At 39.6% G+C, this 22,317-nt stretch overlaps 1 protein-coding gene across 1 annotated transcript in view; it reads right to left on the bottom strand.

Annotated features, from left to right (window-relative positions):
- The window catches only part of LOC103905074 (neuron navigator 2-like), a gene marked incomplete at its 3' end in the record, with an annotated part of 198,257 nt that overhangs the window by 70,332 nt on the left and 105,608 nt on the right, over positions 1 to 22,317 (bottom strand). Inside the window, exons 4-7 of the mRNA XM_019473925.1 lie at positions 20,797 to 20,869; positions 12,615 to 12,882; positions 10,634 to 10,702; positions 7,225 to 7,382 (exon numbers count right to left, since the gene is read on the bottom strand). Of these exons, the coding sequence (XP_019329470.1) occupies positions 7,225 to 7,382; positions 10,634 to 10,702; positions 12,615 to 12,882; positions 20,797 to 20,869 (568 nt within the window). The remainder of the gene's footprint in view (positions 1 to 7,224; positions 7,383 to 10,633; positions 10,703 to 12,614; positions 12,883 to 20,796; positions 20,870 to 22,317) is intronic.

Genomic DNA, 22,317 nt, shown 5'->3' on the forward strand with positions numbered 1-22,317 from the left:
ATTTGGCACAAAGGCAAAAGCCTGGGTTTTATCTCTGTTTATTATTATTAATTTATTTGAGTGGAAAAACTGGAAGAGGTTAAACAGAACATAAGGATTCCAGTGAGGAAGCTTGTGCAACATCACTTGACCATCCTGTACTTGGTACAAGAGCCAAACCCAGCCATTCAGAACATCAAGTATTTAATCTGATTTTATGTGCAGTTACAGGAGAAGGCTTGTCCTCCATTTTCATGTGCTTAAATGAAAGATTTTTCATTTAAGAAAACTACTAGGATCATCTGAGTTGATCTTAAAGATAACATGCTTCAAAGAATTTCACTCAGTAATTTCTGAGCCAAAACTGTAACCTCTGTCTGAACATCAGCTCTGGGCAAATACTAAATTTTGACTCATTATGTCCGATTTAATCTCTTTCAATGGCTAATCATCCTCATTCTTAAAATTTCTATCCAGTTTGTGGTCTGAATTGGGCTAATTTCAAATTCCAAACAAATGGATACTCGTACGCTATCTATTGAGGTAATAAAGAATCCTTATTACTATAAATGTCACTACCTACAGGTATCTTGTAGATAACAAGGAACTAACCTTTCTTTTAGACAAAGAACATAAATAACCCTTTTAAATATCTAACTGCAAAGGAGTTTTTCAAAACCTCTAATTATGCAGTGCTCTTCTCTATGTTTTATCAGCATCCCTCTTTTTCAAAGCCCATTTGAATACTGCTGAAAATTTTAGCCTTCAAGATATTACCTACAAGAATTCTGAGTTTTGATCTCATTATGCACATTTCTTGCCTTGCTCCTCATAAGGATGAGATTTTTTCTCTCTATTTCTAAAGTAGCGTTTTTAAATTGAATCTGAGGGTTTGACATAATTCAAATATGCCACTTTTAAACGACCATAAGCGACAATGAGCTCAAGACAAGCTCAGTATTGCATAGAACCAAGCCATAACAGTGTATTCCCACATACTTTTTGTATCAATGCAGGATTTAATATGAAACCTTTGAGTCATTAGGAGGAGAAATTTCAAGCGGTTCAGTTCCAGATTTAGGATTTTCTACTCTTTACATAAGAGGACATTTAAATAAACAAACATGGATTTCACAGTAAAGTTGACATGAAAAACTATGCTTTGCATCAACTTCAGTGAAATAAAAGATTACCTTGTAAACTGACTCTGGACAAATACTGTTTTGTTTTGTTTTTTTAATTGACGTCTGCTATCTAATTCAGACAACAGGAACGTACAAGCACCCTAGAGAATCCCCCAGTGCCCTTCTGAGCAGTGCACCTCCAGCAGTCAGTACCACGTGGATTCTCATACGTCTAGTTGTGAAAATCTCATTGCAGCTATATAGATTTGAGGAGTCGTTCCTACTAAAGCTATGACAAGATACGCCATGCCCTCTTGAACTGTACCGATAAATATAACTGCTTACATATAAAGTGCACATATTTTTAGCACACATTTGCCATATGTAACCATACACCAATAAGACTGATTTGCTCAGCGAAGTGAAGGTTACATTTCCTTGCTAATATTTTACTTACTTGGTAGTCATTCCTATTTTGATAACACGAAGTTAAAAAGTTATAGGAAAGAAATTACTTAACTGTCCTTTGAAATACCTTAATATCTCTTCCTATTTAACTAGTTTATACTTAATAAAAATTTTAAAAAGAAATAACATTTAAAGGTATCAAAGCGTGGTCATTTTATACCTGCCAGAGCTCAGAGGTGGACTCAAGTAATATTAGCCCCTTACTGCTGGCTCCATACAGGTCTGATTCATGCAAAATTGTCATTGCAATGAGACCCCGTCTCTTTGGGATCTGCAGGTCCCCGTACTTCCCTCTGTCTCTATGCCACCCCCTGGACTGGAAGTATTTTAGCTGTATCAGCAGAGTAAATATGCCTGTAATGGGTATAACGTGGACTGCTTTGAGTATCACTGCATCACATCGCAATACACACAGCTTTGTGCAACAACAGACCAGAACTGGGCATCAACAGAGAAGAAGGGAAAACATGGAACATTTAAATAAGGCAGGCATGTAGGACACTTAAAAAATACTAGAGGTTTTTCTTAATGGGTAGAACTATCAGTCCTGAAACACACTTCTATTCTGCTTTGCCTTCCCCCCCCCACCCCCCGAATCCCTTAAATAAATCACTGATAACTGTTTAGTCAATGTCCAGTATAATTTTAACACTCTAAGAAACTGACCTTATATTGAAATTGTAGAAATCATAGAACAGTCTAGGAAGAACCTCTGGAGATCATTCCTTCCAACCTTCAGTTGAAAGCAGGGCCTTAGATGAGGTTATCCAGGGCTCTGTCAAGGCAAGTCCTGAACACCTCCAGCAAGGGAGATTCCACCAATTCTCTGGACAAACTTCTCCAATGTTTAATTCTTCTCATAGCGAAGAATTTTATTCCTATTGCCAGACAGAAATTCACCTAAAGGAACTTGTGCCCATCGCCTCTTGTCCTGTCGCCATGCATCCTTGTGAATACAGTGACTACCATTTACATATTAAAAGACAGTGATTAAATATATACTGCGTTCCAAGTTAAAAGGGATTACCCAAAATTTGAAGGAAATAAACGAAAAGGAGCATCAACCAGAGGAGCACACACTTTTCTTACTCTCCTGCCTGTATGCTATATCCATACCTGGAAATCGAGACATGCGGAGCTAGGATTATAGCTGAGTCAGCAGGATCTCATTTCAGAACCCACTCATGAGACTTGTATCAAGTAAGTTTGCAAGAACACCGCTATTAAAACAGTTATTTATCTCATCCGAGTGCATGAATCTGTACGCATCTATTTTTTTTCTAATACTACCTATTTAAGAAAAAACTGGCATTATTAGCACTGCCTTCTTCATAAATCTGAATAGTAAACATTTCCTTTGATCTCATGTGGAAATGGTCAAAATCTGGTAGTGCTTTTTGCTACTGACATTTTACCTAACGTTCAATCCAAAGGAAAAGTGTCATTTTTCCCACAGACTTCTACTGCCCTCTGTAGGATTATTTTAAATAAAATACTAGGAACAAAGTAGAAGAAAAAACTAGAAAGAAAGCATGTGAGCCTGTCACATTACTGCATCACTTCATAAACATACCGGAGACAGCATATGAAGTTGACGTTTCCTATAGCTTCATGAGGTTAGGGATTTGATAGACTGTGGATGCAAGTCAGGAAGTAATAAACAGAATATTCCCATACAATGTTACCAGATTTTTGAGACTGCGAAATGAAAACTGAGTGCCCGAAGGTCAGTGAAGACAGGGGATGTAAGAGGGTGTATGGAAGTAGTCAAAACTACCCACCATTTTTCAGAACTGCAGGCTGCTTTCAAAGCATGTCTCAAAAGACTCTCAGCGTGTAGCTAAGCAAAACACTGAAAAAAATTCATGAGAAAATTTACTGTATCAAAGTCTTTACTGAAGTCGTATGCTTTAATATTTAAGTTTCATTCTTGATACTACCTAGGACACAGTTCTGCTCCTTCTTGCCGTGGACAAAAAAATAGATTTCTTTATTCTAAATTACACATGCAAATAAAATTTTGGCTATTTTTTATTTGGTGATCATATTAGACAATTAGAAGGATATGGTAACTTGGAGCCTCAAGATAACTAGTAATTAATAATTTATATACAGGCATAGAAATGCAAAGCTCATTTGCCTCTTTACGTTCCTTAGAAATGTTTTTGATAATTTAGATGAGTTCAGTAGTGACCTTGGGAGATGGCTGATGCTTTTCATGCTATAGTACGCTTGTGGTGTTAAAGGATATTAAAGGACAAGAAAGTAAACCAAAGGTATACTTACATATGCATGGGCTAAATAACTCTGACAATTCAGAAGTGAATTAAAAGGCTCCAATTGTATGAAGGAATTATGATGACATCAAAAATCACAAGCCTGCGCGGCTCATTATTTCCCCACAAATCCAAAGACTTTAATTGCATTTTTCTTAAGAAAAAAAGCCTGCAACAGCAATTACACACATTAAAATACCCTGCCTAGAATGCTACTGCAATTATAAATGGCTAATCACTGTGACAATAAATTAAAAAATGTACCATACCGTGTTACCATTTTATGACACGAAAAATGAGGGCACTGAAATTCCTGTAAGTTTGAAGGGAATTTCACATATAAACTGTGGGGCTAACTCCAAAAAGCAAGTTAAACCTACCATGCTCTAACCTCAAAGAAGGTGTCCATAGGACTGAACTAGGTGTCTAAGGCATCCTTACTAGGGAAAACGTATCCCTTCTCCACATCTTGAAACTGGTGTCAGACAGCACGCCAAGATTGAGAAAGCAAAACAAAATACTGAAGACACAACGTAAGTTGTGGGGAAGTGAGACTTGCATCTCTTTATGTGTACTCCTTTGCTGAGTACGTATGCATCTCACAACAAACGTCCATGAATCCAAGAATCTCATATTTTTATGCAACAGTGTAATTGTTTCCGATGTTATATAAATCCTTTCCCCAAGATTTCTAGAAAACCAGGGGTCTCATCATTAATTGACTAATGGAATCTTTCAAAAAATCTAGGTTATTTATTTTCCAGTAGCTAGCTAGTCGTCCATGCTCCATTTACTATCCTTTTCATTTCTGATGTATTCTGTTTCAATTAATGCACTTTCATTGCCACAAGACACAGACGATTGACTAACAAGACAATTCACGTTTGGAGGGAAAGGCCACAGATTAACAAAAGCTGAAAATTACAACCTACTTTGTAAGAAATTATTCAAATGTACACTGAGGGCTACCTTCTGTCACAAAGTGACCACTCGTGCCAAAACAGTCTGCCAAAACAGGCAGATTTCTCTTTCTCCCATTTCCTTCTCCAAAAACACGCAATGGAGCTAGTGCTGGGTAAAGAGATGAAAACTTACCAAGACTGGAACACAACGTGGTCATGGAAGTCTCATTTCCTTTGGCAAAATAGAGGATATGGTTCAGAAAACTTGAATTGTCTTAGCACTTTGACAATAAACTTTGTCTGGCAATGTTACAATTAACTTAAAATAAGCCAAAAATTTGTCAGACCAACTGCTTTTGTTTCTCATGGATGCAGACCAACTTTGTGTCATGATTGTATTTTTAAGTAAAGTTCAAGTTCAACTTACATAAGCCCTCATTATTTTTTTTTGAAGACCATAATTTATGACTGGAAATTTTGACCAGAGCAAAATTCTGAGTATTTAATGCAACTTATGTAGGCTGTCAACCTAAAAACCAACCCTTTTTCTTTCAGTCATTTGTAACATTCATAGGAAGCAGATGATCTTGTATGCTTCTTCAGCAACTAGTTTATCTTTCTGAAGCGAGGGGTTACAATGAGGAATGAGGGTTCATAGAACTGTCTGCCTAAAAGCAGTTGATACTTAAGTTACTCAATTGACAAATTATTGTTATATCTCTGTATGTGTGAAGACTTTTCTTTTTCCTTTCTTCTTTTTCTCTTTTTTTTTTTTTTTCTTATTTAGTAATCTTGGTAAACTGAGAAAAAGCCAATATAGTTCGAGTTCTCTCTTCAATGCAGCCTAACAGCGTACCTTCCATACGCAGGTAAGGACCATCTAGCCAACACACACACACGTCAAGACGAGACACATCCCACACTGCGTCTCCCCAGTCCAGCAGTTAGGGGACACGAGCAAAAGAGGAGAGTATCGACAAGGAGGAGACAGAGGGAGACCGGGGAGATATTACACAGGAAAACTAGGTTTCATCGCGTCTACTGCTCATGCCCTAACTTGTCAGCTTGTTCTTTTAACTGAAAGCCAGATCTAATTCAGATTTAGAGAAGACTATTACATGCTGATGTTACAGTTAAATCATTACTGTTTACATAGTGTATGTTCTAAAATAGTAAGCATGGATTTACCAAGGTAGTATGTTGCTAATTTATTAGCATATTATGCTTATATATTATAATATAATATAATTATAATAATTATATTATCCAGCTGTGAATGTAATTTTCTTCTTATACAAGGTCTGATCAGGGTGATTCAGAATGTCCGTGGAGGATGCTGAGGACCCTCCGTTGCCATCATTACAAGATGAGGTTTTGGGCTGTAATGGCTAGATGGGGTAATATTCCAAAATCTAATGACATGCAGTCATAGGACAAGTTTCTAGAGAAGGAAAAACACAATTTCCTGAAAAGAAACAAGCATGAGAACCACAGGCAAGCTGAACCAGACCAGTATTTTTCCCTCAAGCAAAATCCTCATTACTGTTAATAGAAGTCATGCACATACAACAAGGAGACTTGAGCCTAAAGGGCGCGACTGCCAAGTCACTGCAAGAAGATTGTACTGAAATCCAATGCTGATCTATCTTTGTAAGCGCAATGACTTTGTTAAGGATTCAGAATTAGCTGCCAGCCTACGCCAACAATTTGACCGTATCAGACTAGAGTGATTTGCTCAGTTCTCACCAGTCACATCCCCCAAAACTCCGCTGGTAAATGCTGCATTATAGAGCTCAGAGCTGCAAACTCAAGCTACTGAATGCTGTCGGATGACTAGCTTAGTGAATGGACACAAAGTCAGTCAATGTCATTCAAAAAAGCAGCTCTTCAGACAGAACAGGGTGCTTAGCATTTCTGATGCACTGCCATAGACACGGTTCCACTGCAACATTTATAAAACTGTAACATGTTCCTGCCTTCAAACCCTACGCTATAGGATTCTTAAAATCAGATTTAAATCATGTACTTTGGTAACTTAAAGGATCTTCCACAACAGTGGAGGAAAGGCAAGCAAATGGTACTATTTATCATATAAAAACACTGAAGAATTCTTTAGTGGTCATTTTGCATTCCCGCCAAACTACTCATCAAAATGTCTTATTTTTTGATTAATTCACTCCCCCTTATCTGTGCTTGAAGCAAAATGGAAAAACGTGTTTTACCAGTGCCAGTTTTACTCGAAGCTATTTTTCGCATGTACCTTCAGGACAGTAAGTCACATCTTCAGTTACAGTAAAGTAGGACTATACCTTTTTCAAGAAAAGCCAGCTGGGTTTTGGACTGTAAATGTCATGTTTACAACATACAGCTTTGACATAGTCTTACAACTTCTGGAGCTTAATGGAAAATTCAATTTCCCCCGAACGAAGGCACTGTTAAGAAAAATCTGAGGATGCCAAAATCTCAGGTGCTTACCTTTGTCATTGTTACTTGTTGGTGTTGGAGGGGGAAGCCCAGGCTTAGATTTGTCGTAATTGTTAAAGCTCTGGCTGCGTCGATTGTTGGCACTAATAGAACCACGAGCTTTGGCCTCACTGCCTGCAGCGGACACCCTCGTGGTGGGGCCTGGAAGTCTGATGAAAGAATTACAATATGATTAAATATATTTAAAAAGTGCTCTGGGAAAGGAACTATGGAATACCATGCATAAGCTGAAAAGAAAAGGATCAATACCACAAGTATATACTCATAATAGTCTTTGTTCTTTTATAAGAACAAATCAAAAAATCATCCTAGATGAAAAACATATGGCAAACAAGCTACAGTCTGAATTGGTTTACATCAGAAAAAAATACCCTGAACCGAAATTAATGGTCACTTGCCATAAATCTTGTGACTCAGAATTAGTTGCAAGTAAATTCAGTGGAGCAATACCACTGGTACAAGGTTAAGACTAAGTGAGACACTGCTGTTCTTAAACCAGATTGCTGGACATTTGTATTATATGCTGGACACATAAGGGCTACCCTTATTTTGGAAATAACAATGAGACAGAACGTGGCTGCCTTTTCCCTTGTAGAGAAGCACATCACATCTCTGCTCTGAAAGCTACAAAGCCTAGCAGCCAAGCCCAGCAAAACTTTAACTTGGTTTAATTATTTGAGCCTATAAAAATCACACAAAGCTTAAGTTCCCCCTCTTAGGGCAACCACGTTATCTGTGAGCTGGTATAAGCCCCTGGTTTAAACTGGGTCAATCTCATCCAGCATTTCCTTACCGTAGCCTGTATTTACAAGATTTAGCTGTTTACCTAGAAAAAAAACGTAGTTAGGATTCTGGAGTAAGAAAGACAGGGAGGGATACTACTTTCATGCTTTTCAGGCAAAAGGGGAGGGGGAAGACTTTTCTACAAAGCCCAGCGGAATTAGGAAAACCACTGGCATCACATCTCGGAACAATATGTGTGCTTGAGTCCTTCAAAGTCAAAGTTCATACATAAAGTTTCCATGTTTGCACTGTATTTTGTGCACTAAGGAGCACATATATCTACACTCCAAATAGATTAAATACTAAAAATTGAAAGATCTGGTAGTTGCTCAAACTGCATTCTGGAGAGAGTTAGTGAAACAGCTCACTCTTTTGAAAGGCAAGGATACCACATTAAAGTCTAAGAGATAGAACCAGTTCATGTCACCTACAGTAGCAATGAAAGGGAACACTCTTTGCCGTCTCTGTACTTTCTGTACAGTAGAATCTCTTTAAAACTTCTTTACATAAAACACAAAAAAGTAATTGTCTTAAATAACTTGTGCCAATAATAGGCTAAAATGAAGAAGGCCCAGTTGTCAGAGAGAATGGGCATGCAACCGACCAAATCGCCGTTGTGCCTATGGGAAGGAAGAGAAGCCAGGGAAGGAGTCTGGCAGTGCTTCCTAAATAAACTGACTTCTCCAAGACCAGTGAAGAAATAGGAAATATGAAAAGAAACATAAAGGAAAAGAGCAAAAATGTCAGCAGCTGCATGCACATGCTTTCAAAGCTCAAAAGAGGGTAAGACATAAGGGCACCATTCAAATACAAACCAAAAATTAATTTACAAACTCAAACCACCACAGATCCGGCACAGCACATCATGGTTCTGAGGTTGACTTTGCTGAAGCCTTTTAGACGAGCCCCTCAATTTATCCAGCCTTTTTCAACACTGGGGGGTGCTAGAAAGTTGTACATACTCATCGCTGCAGCAAGGTGTAAATGAGAACACCCCAGAGATGCTTCATCCACTGTAGAGGAGACTACACGGGAAGAAGCAGAGGCAAACCAGGGACAAATGCTGTTCTTCAGAAGTTGGAAGTCACCATGACAAGGAAGTTCATTAAGAGTTTGTTTTCATTAATAGGAAACGAGCTAGGTTTCCTACAGGTAGGAAGGACGCACAAGATACCTCAGCTGAAAGTTTCTACCCAGTGATAAAACATTGTGAGTACGGGCCAACCACTGCAGGAAGGCTGCTAGAGCCCCCAGTACTGGGAGGGGAGTTTTCTAGCAGGGCTTGGCAGGAGGGAAGGGATAATGTTCTTCTACCAATGGGTAAGAAAAGGCTCCCCACACACGCCCACACAGGTTTTGCAAATCTGTCACTTTTTAAAGTAAATAAAGCTACTCAAACCATGTGACCACTCAAGAAATGACAAGTTTTCGATTCAAGACAGTATTGTCACTGCCAATAAAAACATACCGAGAATAAAAAACATACGTGCTAAAAACACTCTTGAAGAAGATATCATTTCTCTTAGACTTTTTTCCCCCCCGGTAGCTTAACTGACTGATTTTAAGCCCCTGCTTTTGGTATTAGGCCAAGATATTTCACAGCAGTGCCTGTGAAATCTAGGGGAAAAAAAAATAGGTTCAGGGAGACGTTTCTAGCTTCTTGCTATTGGAGACAAGGTACTGAGCTCGGAGAATACTCTCCATTACTGCACTTCAGCACCTCTTCTAGGCAAATACAAATTGTCAAGCCGTAATTAAGATCAAGAGAGAAATTGAAAAGGAAACATGGGACATTTTAACAGGTGTTATACTGCAGACCTTCACTGTTGTCATAGAAGAAATAAGATGGGGGAAATAAATCCAAAGTATATAGCAGAACTAACAATCTATACAAACTTGCCAAGCTGAATAAAAATCATTAGTAACAGTTCACAAGCTTAGCAAAAATGGTATAGTATAGTTTACCAATGTATAACTATATAAAAATTCCTAGTAAAACATTTCAATATATTATAGTAGTAAAAGTAAACATGATTAATAACCACTTTAATAACACAGCAACCCTTATGATCACCAAGATGAGATGGGCACACAAGCTGGCATGCAAGTCATGCTGGGGTTCAGGAAAAAAATTGATGGAAATACCTATGAATCATTTTCAGGGAGATTAGACGTGCTCAGCTTCAGAGCGCTGGGGAGTGCCGGAGCTCTGATGAGACAGACCCACACAGTGCTGTTTGGGCTCACATGGTGCATGTGATGCTCTCCTTACTAGCTAAGACACTTGCCTGACGCTAGCTTCAGTGATGCAGATCTAAATACAACTAATACAGATGTGTACAGTGGGGAGAGAACTCCAGAACCATGTTTTGTTCTCAAAAGCAGAAGCTCATAAGGACAAGAAAACCAAATTATTTTCTTGCGGGCCAAAATGCATTCGACACGTTGAAAAAAAGAAAAAAATTAAAATCCGTCTAACACTTCCACGTTTCAGCTGTTTGTAAAAAGCCTAGTTACAAACAAGGAGGTAAATATTTTCAACGGGAACCTTAAACATGCATCCAAAAATATTGCAAAAGGATTATTCATGCTTTGCAGAAGATGAAGAAATGCTAACCTAGAAGACTTTTTCTGACCAAGAGTGAATCGGATGATTTTGCTTTGGGATGGGTCCCTGGGAGATGCACTGTATGACAGGAAAGAAAAAGAGGAAGATAACATTGAACAAAGAAACTTTTTTTTTTAAGCCAGTGAACTTAGTAACTAGCTTTAGGGAGGAAAGAGTTTTTATGAATTTCACAGGAAAAAAAAGCTTCTTGCCTAAGTATAACTTGTATGTCAAAACTCCCAAAATCTGAAATGAATTAATTTTTATAGAGTAATGAACATGCAATTCTGCATGCAAACCCCAACTTTATTACTGTTTTCTTTCTCGGTCTTTTATTATATGTATTTTTCTGCAGATTCTGAGCAATTTCACTTTGGTATATACTAAGAAAACATGACATTTAAGACCTTCGGGTTACATATTTTTAAATTATTTGAAACCCAGCACAATGCGCACAATGGACTGAAAATATCACAGCAATATTCAAATGGTACCATGCATCTCTGCATGTTTTTGACAGAAAAGTTGCAGAAATATGTTCAAATACATCTTTGTTTTACAGTAATTATTTCCTGTACAAGTTTATATATGCTGTAGCAACACTGTGTTTTTCAATTATACAAAAATATTGTTTACACCCAAAACGAGCATGATTCATGAAGAAAGACATAAGCAAAAACCAAATAAGCTCTCAGTAGTCTCACTTGGAAGGCCTCATTTAAACTGTTTATATTCCTCATAAAGCAGCACTTAAGCTAGTGTTCACCTTAATATGTGTTATTTTAACACAAATAAGCCTTAACTTAATTTGAGATATTTAAAAAAAAAAAAAAAAGCCTTCATACTTGAGTAATTGTGCAATTGTTGCTTCAGCCTTTAATCCTGCCCACTTATGTAGTCTCACTTGGAAGGCCTCATTTAAACTGTTTATATTCCTCATAAAGCAGCACTTAAGCTAGTGTTCACCTTAATATGTGTTATTTTAACACAAATAAGCCTTAACTTAATTTGAGATATTTAAAAAAAAAAAAAAAAGCCTTCATACTTGAGTAATTGTGCAATTGTTGCTTCAGCCTTTAATCCTGCCCACTTATAATCAGTAAAACCCCCACTCTCTTAGCAGTGGAAGGGTCAGACAAGGAGAAGGCCGTACATGCATTCCCGGTAGCACTGCCTTCATAAATTGCTTTTATTCTAACCTGGAAAGAGCACCCCTAGGATTAAAGACATTCAAGGGACCAAGATTCTCTCTACTTATTTGTATTTGCCCAGTAAAACCCCCACTCTCTTAGCAGTGGAAGGGTCAGACAAGCAGAAGGCCATACATGCATCCCCAGTAGTACTGCCTTCATAAATTGCTTTTATTCTAACCTGGAAAGAGCACCCCTAGGATTAAAGACATTCAAGGGACCAAGATTCTCTCTACTTATTTGTATTCTGATCTAGGAGCACCAACAAACACCAGTTGTGAAAATTATTTTTCATGTAAGCCAGCAGCATATTATTTTTGACCAATAAGCCTAGATTTGATTTTGACTGTCACCAGCCGTGATGAGCTCTATTTCTTTTACCACTGTCAGAGCCTTCCACTTCTTAGGACTGAAATTCTTGTAAACTGAGAACCGAAGTCGGTTTTCACGTGCCCAAGGCATATATTCTGTAGTGGCAATGATATACGTGGTTTGCAAGTAGAAAGAAGCAAAAGGAATACTGGGAAAAATGTCCTTATAAAATACCGTGGTTACTTGGTCTAGCAGGTATTTTACACTCATTGAACTGCATATTTCCAGCACTGAGAACATATTTAAGCACATCTGTTTTGATTTCCAAAGGCGTGAAGTCAATTGCTACCCAGCACTCAATTTCCAACACACTCTTTATTCTAGAGTAGAACTAAAGAAAGAAGTTTCTTTGGCTTCTGAAGACCTTTAGCAAGAAGAAAAAAAGAAATAAACAATGAAAAAAACCAACTTAAAGGAAATTTCCCCACCTTGACTGCATTTCTGGTTGTGCTTTGAACTGATGCTGCGCAGCTTGCGGGGGCTGTTGGCACGGAGTCTGGAGCAAAGCTGGCACCTGCTGCTGCGGTACCCCGACCTGGCACTGGGATGGAGGCCCTGCTTGCTGGGACACTGGGGGAGGTTGCTGGGATGGATGGTGGTGTGGTTGCTGTTTCTGTGGCTGCTGTTGCTGTTGCTTGTATCGAGATAAACTGAAGAAAAGGCCCAAGATGGCCTTTAGATTCCCATTCCTGATTTCTGTAAGGCAATGTTCAGAATCACTCGTCAGCCACCAGTTGTCGTTCCACGCTGACAGTACAGCGGGTCAGCTACTGCACTCTTCATAACGCGGTCTGAACTCAATTCCTTTAGGATATGACAGGCTTTCTGCACATCTAATTGGCATTACAGCTGATTACCAGTGAGCACCAACTACAAATAAAGAACTAATTTCTCCCCTGCGGTGACTGCACCATGTCTTCCACTTCTGCTGTAGTCTGCGTGTTAACGCCAGTGTGCTTAAAAAGATAGTTCCTTTAAACTAAAGTAACCAAACCAACCAAAAGAAAAACCCCACAAGAAGTGTATTAACAACATCACACTGTAAGTGATTACTCAATTATCACACAGTATTCTGTCATTTCTGGAATATCAGACTAATTGTTTCCACTAAGAAAATCTGATACAAGTCTTGCACTAGCAAAAATGATTATTGGGTGAAATAGCTGTATTAAAACAGATAATTACCAGTTTGATACTATCACAAGCTAATAAAGAATGGATACCCTACGTACCTAAAGATAGCTTAACAGTGAATGCATAAACGTTTCAATTCCTAAAAGTCATCCTGTTCTTCTGTGCAATATCAAATGCAAAGATGTAAAAACAAACAGAAGTACAAAGATAAAGACATGTACCAGAACATGCAGTTAACAGCTGTATCATAATTAATATGCAAAAGCGCCAAGTCAGTCTTGCAGACAACCTTAATAATGTACCATGACACAATTATTTAGCATGTTTAATTTCCTAAATTAAAAAAGTGAATTAAAAAAGCTACATCAAACAGCTGAACTTTTGCATGCACTGTATAGAACACCTGAACTAATAAAACTTACTGTTGCTCTATGCTTTTAAATCCCTCCACATAGGTTAGTGCCAGAGGGGAAGAAAAGGGTACGTGTCAAGACAGTGGCCAAGCACAAAAGTGAGAATCAGAATTTTAATTTCTGTTCCCAGTTCTGGCTGAAAGGTTGTTCTGACTTTGTAATGGGCCCTGCTCTACCCTTTATTCCCTCTCCCAGCCACATTTCTGCTCGTATTGCTCATCTTTGCTGTGTAAAAATCTTCTGTTCTTAACCCCAAGCCCTTTACCCAGCAAATCTCAGGCTCACGGCTTAAAAATTTTGCTCCCCTTTCTCTACCAGCTTCCAGCTTTGGTCTCCTTGTCTACCCGTGCCTCAATCTACCTTTTCTTGCTAGCCACTAATCTAATTTACTTTCTTCCTTAATTTTGTTTTGGCCCATGACCATCTCCTCAGCAACTCCTAGACCTTATCTAAGTGGTCCTGGTCATCACCCAGGCCCAGGACGTTCCTTTCCTTTCCTCTCCTACTTCTTGACTAAACTTCCTTACCGATTTTTTCCTCCCTGCAGTCTGGCCCCTCCACCACTGCTCTTTCCCATCACTGCCCCTGTTCCCTTGTTTAAATGATTATCAATCCCAGGGCCCTTCAGCAGCCATTCTCTCTCTTCCTTTGTTTTCTTAGCCAATTTTAGTCTCTTCCTGGACAGTGGGGTCCCAATGAACCCTGCCTGTTCCCCCTTTTCCCAGTCCGCTCCTGCTCCCATGCAGTGCCCTGCCACAAACCCAGCCTCCTCCCACTGCCATCAGCATCTGCACCGGGCAGGTTCCTTCTCTAATCTGCCTGTGTTTAGCTAGGGAGGACACGCGATGGAAGTAGACAATAAAGTAAAACAGACACAAAAGACAGCAAAGCACAGTAAAAAGGATCTCCTTATCTTCAGTAAAGAACTGAAATTACTCATGGGAATTGTAAGGAAAGTAGCACTTAATCACAGGCCGAAGCATAACTAAACAGAGCCAGAGGCACTGGGAAGCTTAACTGCACAAATACGGGCCAGAAGATAAAAGAAATTACCATGGGTCTGCGTGTTTAAACTTAGCAAAGCTATATGCAATTGGAGGACTTGATTTCAATGTGAATTGAGAGGCGGTTATAACAATAACCCCATCTGAAACCTGTTGCTTTCTATGTCTGTCTGTCTTCTGCTGTATTTATCAGAACAACAACCTGCTTTTGACATTTTTCTAAGGTGACCAAAACACAATAATCAAAAGAAAAACACCTTTAATGAGTTTCAAAAGCAGCAGTCTCTTTCCCTCTGGGTTTTAAGCAAAATATTTCAAACGGGACTTTCAGAGGTAGTTTTGTTTCTCTTATCTTGAAGACAGACTGAGGTAATTCACCTGGCAGTTTGCCCCTGCACTTTGTACAACATGAGTATTTCAAAGAGTACTTCAACCTCACTGCGCTCTGCCCATCAGTGCAGTCTCAACTGCTTCCTGCTTGAAGTCCCCTCCAGTCCATGCGTCAGCTTAAACACGCGTGTTAACTTAAATAAGAACAGGCGTGTCGCCCACCCATTTTAAATTTGGATCCCAAAATTACTCGTCTTGTATATCTGAAACAAACACTCTAGACATTTGAGGGGAAACTGGAATTTGGTTTTCAGAGAATCCACACAAATCTGCCCTTTGGAAATTTCCGTACGGGAATATCTGCGTTGCTGCGTGGTTCACCTACAGCTGGAACTTCCACCACTGCAGCTTGCCAATCATCCTTCTCTGTCTTCACAAAACCACACTGGACTCGGTGGAAATTGAAAAAAAAAAAATAATAAGTTCAGGACAAAGAAAAGGTAAAGAACGAAATTTCTGCAAATCATAAATTACTCATTATGTACAGAATACAGATCAAAGCAAACCAGTGAAGAAGAAAAATAGTCTATCACTTAGTCAAGCTTGTTTGCATCTGCATCTGTAAAGCTTATTTTGTAGCTGATTCTGTAAAGCACATGGGACTAGAAAAAACAGAACTAGTTTACATGGAGTAGACCGGTTAGCCAAAGTGACTAGCAGGAGTACAAATAAAGAATCACTGCACATTCCTTAGCTTGCACCTATCCTCCCAGAAAATAGGGCTGTCATATTGTCCTGGTTTCGGCAGGGGTAGAGTTAATTTCCTTCCTAGTAGCTGGCACAGTGCTGTGTTTTGGATTTAGGGTGAGAACAATGTTGATAACACACTGATGGTTTAGTTGTTGCTGAGCAGTGCTTACACTAGTCAAGGACTTTTCAGCTTCCCATGCTCTACCGACTGAGAAGGCTGGAGGGGCACGAGAAGCTGGGAGGGGGCACAGCCAGGACAGCTGACCCCAACTGGCCAAAGGGACATTCCACACCATGGGACATCATGCTCAGTACATAAACTGGGGAAAGCTGGCCGGGGGGGGGCCGCTGCTCAGGGACTGGCTGGGCATCGGTCAGTGGTTAGTGAGCAATTGCACTGTGCATCACTTGCTTTGTATATTATCATTATTATTGTTACTATTGTTATTATTATTTTATTTCAATTATTAAACTGTTTTTATCTCAACCCACGAGTTTTTCTCACTTCTGCTCTTCTAATTCTCTCCCCCCTCCCACCGGGGTTGCGGGAGGAGTGAGCGAGCTGCTGTGTGGTGCTCAGTTGCCGACTGAGGTTAAACCACGACACATATATACATACTATTCACCCCTGGAGACAGTGGGTGTCTGCTTCTGTCGCTTTGCACTAGCCTCTTATGGTTGACCACTGAGGGATTCTGCATGCAGTCCCCATCAACCCTTCTTAGCTCACTTAAGAGGTGAGACAAGATGGTCTGCTGAACAGAACAAAATGAAAAAAATCAGGAAATTCTGTCCACAGTGAATGATGGGAGAGGAGAGAAAAGGCCAAAGTAACTACACGCAGGTCTGAATTTAAGACAAAATGTCGAGAAGCAGATATACTTCACAAGTTGATCCAGGACACATCACGAAGTACAGACAGACAGACTCAACCTCAGTCAGCACATGCTCTAGGCTGGCTGGCCTCTAAGCTGACTTTAGAGATCCAAAGCTACCTAAACAGCTCTGGGATGATGGGAAATGATGAAGGGAAATGCCAGAAGGAATTAATTCCCACCACACACGCTAGATCTGCAAGCATTTTTTGATAATTAAAGAGTAATTTTTTGGAAGACTGTACATAACTGTACTCAGTGTGGCATCATCAAAATTTGGCAGCATGGTAAGTGTCCTACTCAGGTATGCTTAAAAAAGCACTGGGGGATATTTGTGCTGCGGAAACAAAAATTCCACCTTGACACTGGAAAGGACCTAAAATGGATGAATTGCAGTACTGCAGAGTGTGCACACTGAAATTTATGTACCTACAGAAGCATGAATGTCATTTTAGAGGCAAAAGCCCAAGCTGAATCGTGGTTGTTCCAAAGTCTAGTGAGACATTTTCTTTCATTGCTTTATAGTTTCATGATTTGCTCAGCTGATCATTACCCAGCCAATCTGTCAGCCAGAAGAGGTGCAGCTGCAATCTATGACATCAATTTGAGTTTTTACTGCACATTTACGTTCTCCATAATCTTAAAAATCTTGGCAGCGAGGAGATATTGTGCGAAGGAGGGCAAGCTTAGCTGGGCAGCTGCAGTTCCAGGAGTCTAAAACCCAGCTCAGCGTGGAAACAAGTTTAAGGGCGCGGGTATGGAGAGACAGCTCAAAGCGATGGACAATAAAAAATTGCAGCAAGAAGATAAAAGAATTTTCCAGCATCCCCCATAGTTTTCTTTAGTAACTACAAATGGAGATTTTAGGATTTAAGAATCTTTGAGAAGGGCTCCACATTGCTGGGGAAGGAGGGGCCTGTCTAGCATAGTACGATCATCATCAGTGATTGCAGATCCTTAGCATCTTCACTGTATAAATCCATAAAAAAAGACTATGTCTAAGTGGCATGCACCTATCAAAGCTGGATTTTTTAATACTGGAAGGATATGCTACATGAGGTCCCAAATTATTTCAACATTTAGGAGTCATCCAAATTCCAGTTTTGAATCATTAACTTCCCTCCACACTAAAACTGCACTGTTGAAAAATATGTGTTCTCAAGCAACCCAGGAGAGACTTCAATGTTTATTCCCATTTGGAAGCAATCACAATCTTCTCCTTCCTCCTAGATGGGGATCTGCCAGTGAAGTAAACAAAGTTATTTGCAGTTGACCTAACAGGTCTTGGCAACTTGCGCAGAAACACTGGCTTGTTTGGTTACGGTCAATTTTAAGTGATTCCGTGTTCTCTCTTGTTCAGCCTCCTTTCTCAGCCTAGTTAAGGAGTGACTAAGGACAGAAATTGAATTTATTGTTGAATTCAGGTCTTTTAACGTCATTTTACAAAAAATGTTCCTTCCCTCCCCCTCTCTAGCTGTCACTTTTCCTTCCATGTTAGTGGTGGAGCCAGTAAATGTTCTCATTCCTATGTTGGCAGCCAACATTACTGGTCTCTTCTTAGCTTCTGTATGATTTAATATGTTAATTCCTAGACAGTATAAAAGAAAGGAAGAAATACAAAATCGGCAGAAGCCACGGGATAACCTATATCCTGCTGAGTCGTGTTGTTTTGGCGGGAGAGCAATGAACATTACTCATGTTGTCCCTTCCCCGGCGTGAACAACACTACGCTGCCAACTTTGCAGACAGAGACAGTCTTCCCATCAACTAATCTGCTATTTTTCTTAGATTTTGCATTGTATCATGACAGGTAAATAATGTGAAGTTTATTACATTTTTACAATATTTATGTATCACATCAAGGTGGAAATTGGCTTTTACCAGGGACTCGGTTGCATTTACTTTGTAACCATTTCCTGGTAAACAAGCTTTTTTTAGAAGTTTTAGCTCATACTTTCTTTTCTTGACATGAGAATCTTTCTGATTATAACTGAGCTATCAAGGCATATAATGCAGGCAGTACTTGGGCTGACAATATTAAAGCTTCTCTTTGGAGGAAAATATTTGTTATTGGTGTTCTAACCCAGCTTAAGGACACACCACAGAAGAAGACAGCTAACCTTCAGCCCCCTCTTCTCCTATTAGTTCTGGTAACAGCAGGTTAGAACAACGTGTACTAAATATCTGCTACTTTGCCTTCCCCGCTTACAAACCACCTCAAACTTAGTGAAATTACATTAAAAATAAACATTTTCAAGTGGTTTGTAAGATCTCATAGACTAGGGTGAGGTAGGGGGCTATCTTTTGAGGACAGCAAGGAATTCTTTAAGCTATTTTCCAAATTGTCAAAACATAATTGTAAACTGTAATTTTTAATAACAGTTTTAAAAAGTAATAGCTTTAATTTTATAGTAATTTTATGAAAGTTTTTATAATTTTGTAGTATTTTTTTAATGTAACGTACAGAAATAAAACTTGTGTACACAATGGTTTCACCATAAAGTTCATCCACAGTGGCTGTCTGGAATGCATTTCATAAACATCATTTACCATCAATAAGGGAAAGCGTGTTTCAGCTAAGATTTCAAATCATGATCAGAGAGCGCGCGGTGCTGGGTTTTGGATTTGTGACTAAAACAGTGTTGGTAAGGCGCCAGTGCTTTGGCTATTGCTGAGCAATACTTGCACAGTGTCAAGGCTTTCTCTTTTCCCCACCCTGCCCTCCCGCAGCGAGCAGGCTGGGGGTGGGCAAGGGGCTGGGAGGGGACACAACCTGGACAGCTGACCCCAACTGACCAAAGGGTTATCCCATGCCGTATGACGTCATGCTCAGTAATGAAAACTGAGGTGGGTGGCGGGAGGGTGTTGGGGAGGTAGGGGTTGCTTGGAAACTGGCTGGGCATCTGTCTACTTGTGGGAGGTGGCGAGTGATTGCCTTTGCATCGCTTGTTCTGTTTTTCTCTTCCTCTTTCCTTCTCTCATTAAACCATCCTTATCCTGACCCATGCATTTTCTCACTTCTGCTCTTCCTATTCTCTCCAGTGCTTAGCTCCCGGCCGGGGTCAGCCCACCACACCTACACAGCCTTGCTTGCCCTCCTTCTTCGAGCTATAGGATTCCTTCAGAGGAAGAAAACACAGCTTTAAACATACAGGCAATTATTCACACGCAAGTAAACGTACGGGCATGATTTGATGATATAACCCCCTCCTCAAAACTAAGTTTGCAAAGAGTCACCAAATCTAACTGAAGGTTTCACCTGACGCCACACATCCAATTATTTGTTCTGTGAAGCTCTGAAGGAGATGTCGTATAATATATTCAAAGTTTGCTTTAGCAGCTACCGAACCCAATTGCTTTCCCAGCGTATTTAAATGAAAGTATAAGTGAAAGCTGGTGCTGAGGACGACAGAAATCTGTTTGATCTCTTAACAAGACAGTAGTTAAACGGCTTCTGAGCCCAAAGAGACCATACATTCTGACATATATCATGTACTGGCATAAAGGAATATAGTACGCTGAGTCATGTTTGGGTTTCAGAAAAATTCTGGTGCTCTTCAAAAGCAGAGTGATTAATTCAAGGTCAGAATGTCTTTTTCTTTTTTGTTTTGGTTCAAAACATTTGGATTTTATTGTTTTGTGCATTTGGAAACAAACTTTAAAAAAAAAATCTTTCTTTAAAAAAGAAAAGCAAGCCAGATACTTCTTCAGGTAAGAGAATAACTGAAAAATGAGGAAATAAATGTCTCTCAAAAGGCAAACAACCACCAGCAGTTCACTTTAAATATCTGTAAAATCTACACTCTGATCAATGTGCCAATTATAGAACTTAGATGAGAAATTTCTGTTTTTTTAACAGAACAAAACAAAGTGACTGAATTCTAATTTGGTCTCATTGATTATTTTTGCGAGTCAGCTGTGTGGAGATTAGATATATATTTTTACCTACCTTTCATACTGAGGCGGGGAAAAAAGGAGTAAAGACTGTCAAAAGTTTAATTATCCATAGTCATCTTCCATTACACTCCATGTGCTGGTTGCAATCACAAGCAGTAATTCAGGTTCCTCATTTAAAATGAAATTTTAAACAACCGATTGACTCACCTTCTGCTGACAGCCCCTGTATGTTAATTCCCTTAGCAGCCAAGAAACTCAGGCATGCATCTATGTTTTCAATCTGTTCAAGAACAAACAAACAAACAAGAGAGACACAAAAAGAAAATGCATTGTAGTAACTGTTTACTTTCATCTCCCGCCACCCCTTTATTGCACTCAGTCTTTGTATCACATAACAAGTCCCTCTGCTCATTATGTGAAAACCACAACATGAAACCTCCTCGGTTACTAAGGTCCTAAATTGATCGAGTATTACGTGGGTCAGGACTTTCTGTTATTTGTACTTGCACGAAGCAAGTTATTTAATACTCTAACCACAAAAGAGGATCACTACATATCTTACTAAAGGGTCAAGGATGTTATGCCAGGATTTCTAACCTACAATAAGTATAACAAACATGAAACCGAAAATAAACATGGAGGCCACATTTGCTTGAGAAGGCAGATTACCACTTGCTCTTAAGTCGACAGCTGGCAAAAGTTTCCAGCCACAAAAGCAGTCAAATATAAAAACTGTAACTGGAAACCTCAGCTGGAATCCAAAAAATGGTCACTCGCGACATCCTCTGCGTGTCAGAAATGACAGGCAGCTCTGGTCGCTGCCTGTGGGGCAAATCCTGCCCTTCAGAGAGATGGTACAACGGCATTAAATCGCATGGGATAAAATGAATTTTGACCAGGTAGGGTCTTCTGCACAACAAGTCTGACTGTTAGTGACTACAGCTGCTATATAGAGACTGCATTCAAATCCTACCTAACAAAGTGAACTCCAGAAGGCTAGGAAGAGTTAGGCATTTTTTCCCCTGTATCTCAACATCACAATAGAGATCTTGCAGTAGCTTCACACCTAGTTCCCACCAAGCTACCACCAAAGCTCTGCTGTCATACTCAGAGGATGCAGAGAGATGCCAGCCCCCCCGGACCACAGCACTTCTATGCAGAAGCCTACGCTTATACACCTCGAGAAGCTGCAAGGAACAACATTTTAGGAAATACCGTGTGTTTCATGTGTGGTAACACAGAAAACTTTTGGACAATACCACTGAGCAATTTTTGCTTTTATCACGGTAATCAGTAAGTGATAAAATAGGGTCTCTACGTTTGAACATCTTGCAAACATTAATTTATTAATTCCCAAAACATCGCAACCAAACACTGCTTTCACTTTATAGATAAGAAAGTAGACAGACACCAAGCCCCACACTTGCTATCGCGTAACTACTTTTCTTCTGTGGAGACAACAGAAGGGGACATGAAAAATCCAGCTTCCCTGTCAGCTCCTGCCTGCCCTCAAAAAAATATACAAGTGAGGGCTGTGTGGCATTCTGGAGGCTGAGCTCCCAGCATCTGACCTGCGCTTCCCGTCCTCAAAGTAATAAAAAAGTACAAGGGAAGCTGCGAGAAACCCTCCAGCATGGATTGCTCTCAAGGTACTTTCATTTATTCTCTGTAACAATAAAAACATTCTCTTTGGGGGGGGGGGGGAAGAGTTTTTGGCATTGCCTAATT

This window comes from Aptenodytes forsteri, unplaced genomic scaffold (assembly GCF_000699145.1).
Source record: "Aptenodytes forsteri isolate BGI_AS27 unplaced genomic scaffold, ASM69914v1 Scaffold252, whole genome shotgun sequence".
NCBI lineage: Eukaryota > Metazoa > Chordata > Aves > Sphenisciformes > Spheniscidae > Aptenodytes > Aptenodytes forsteri.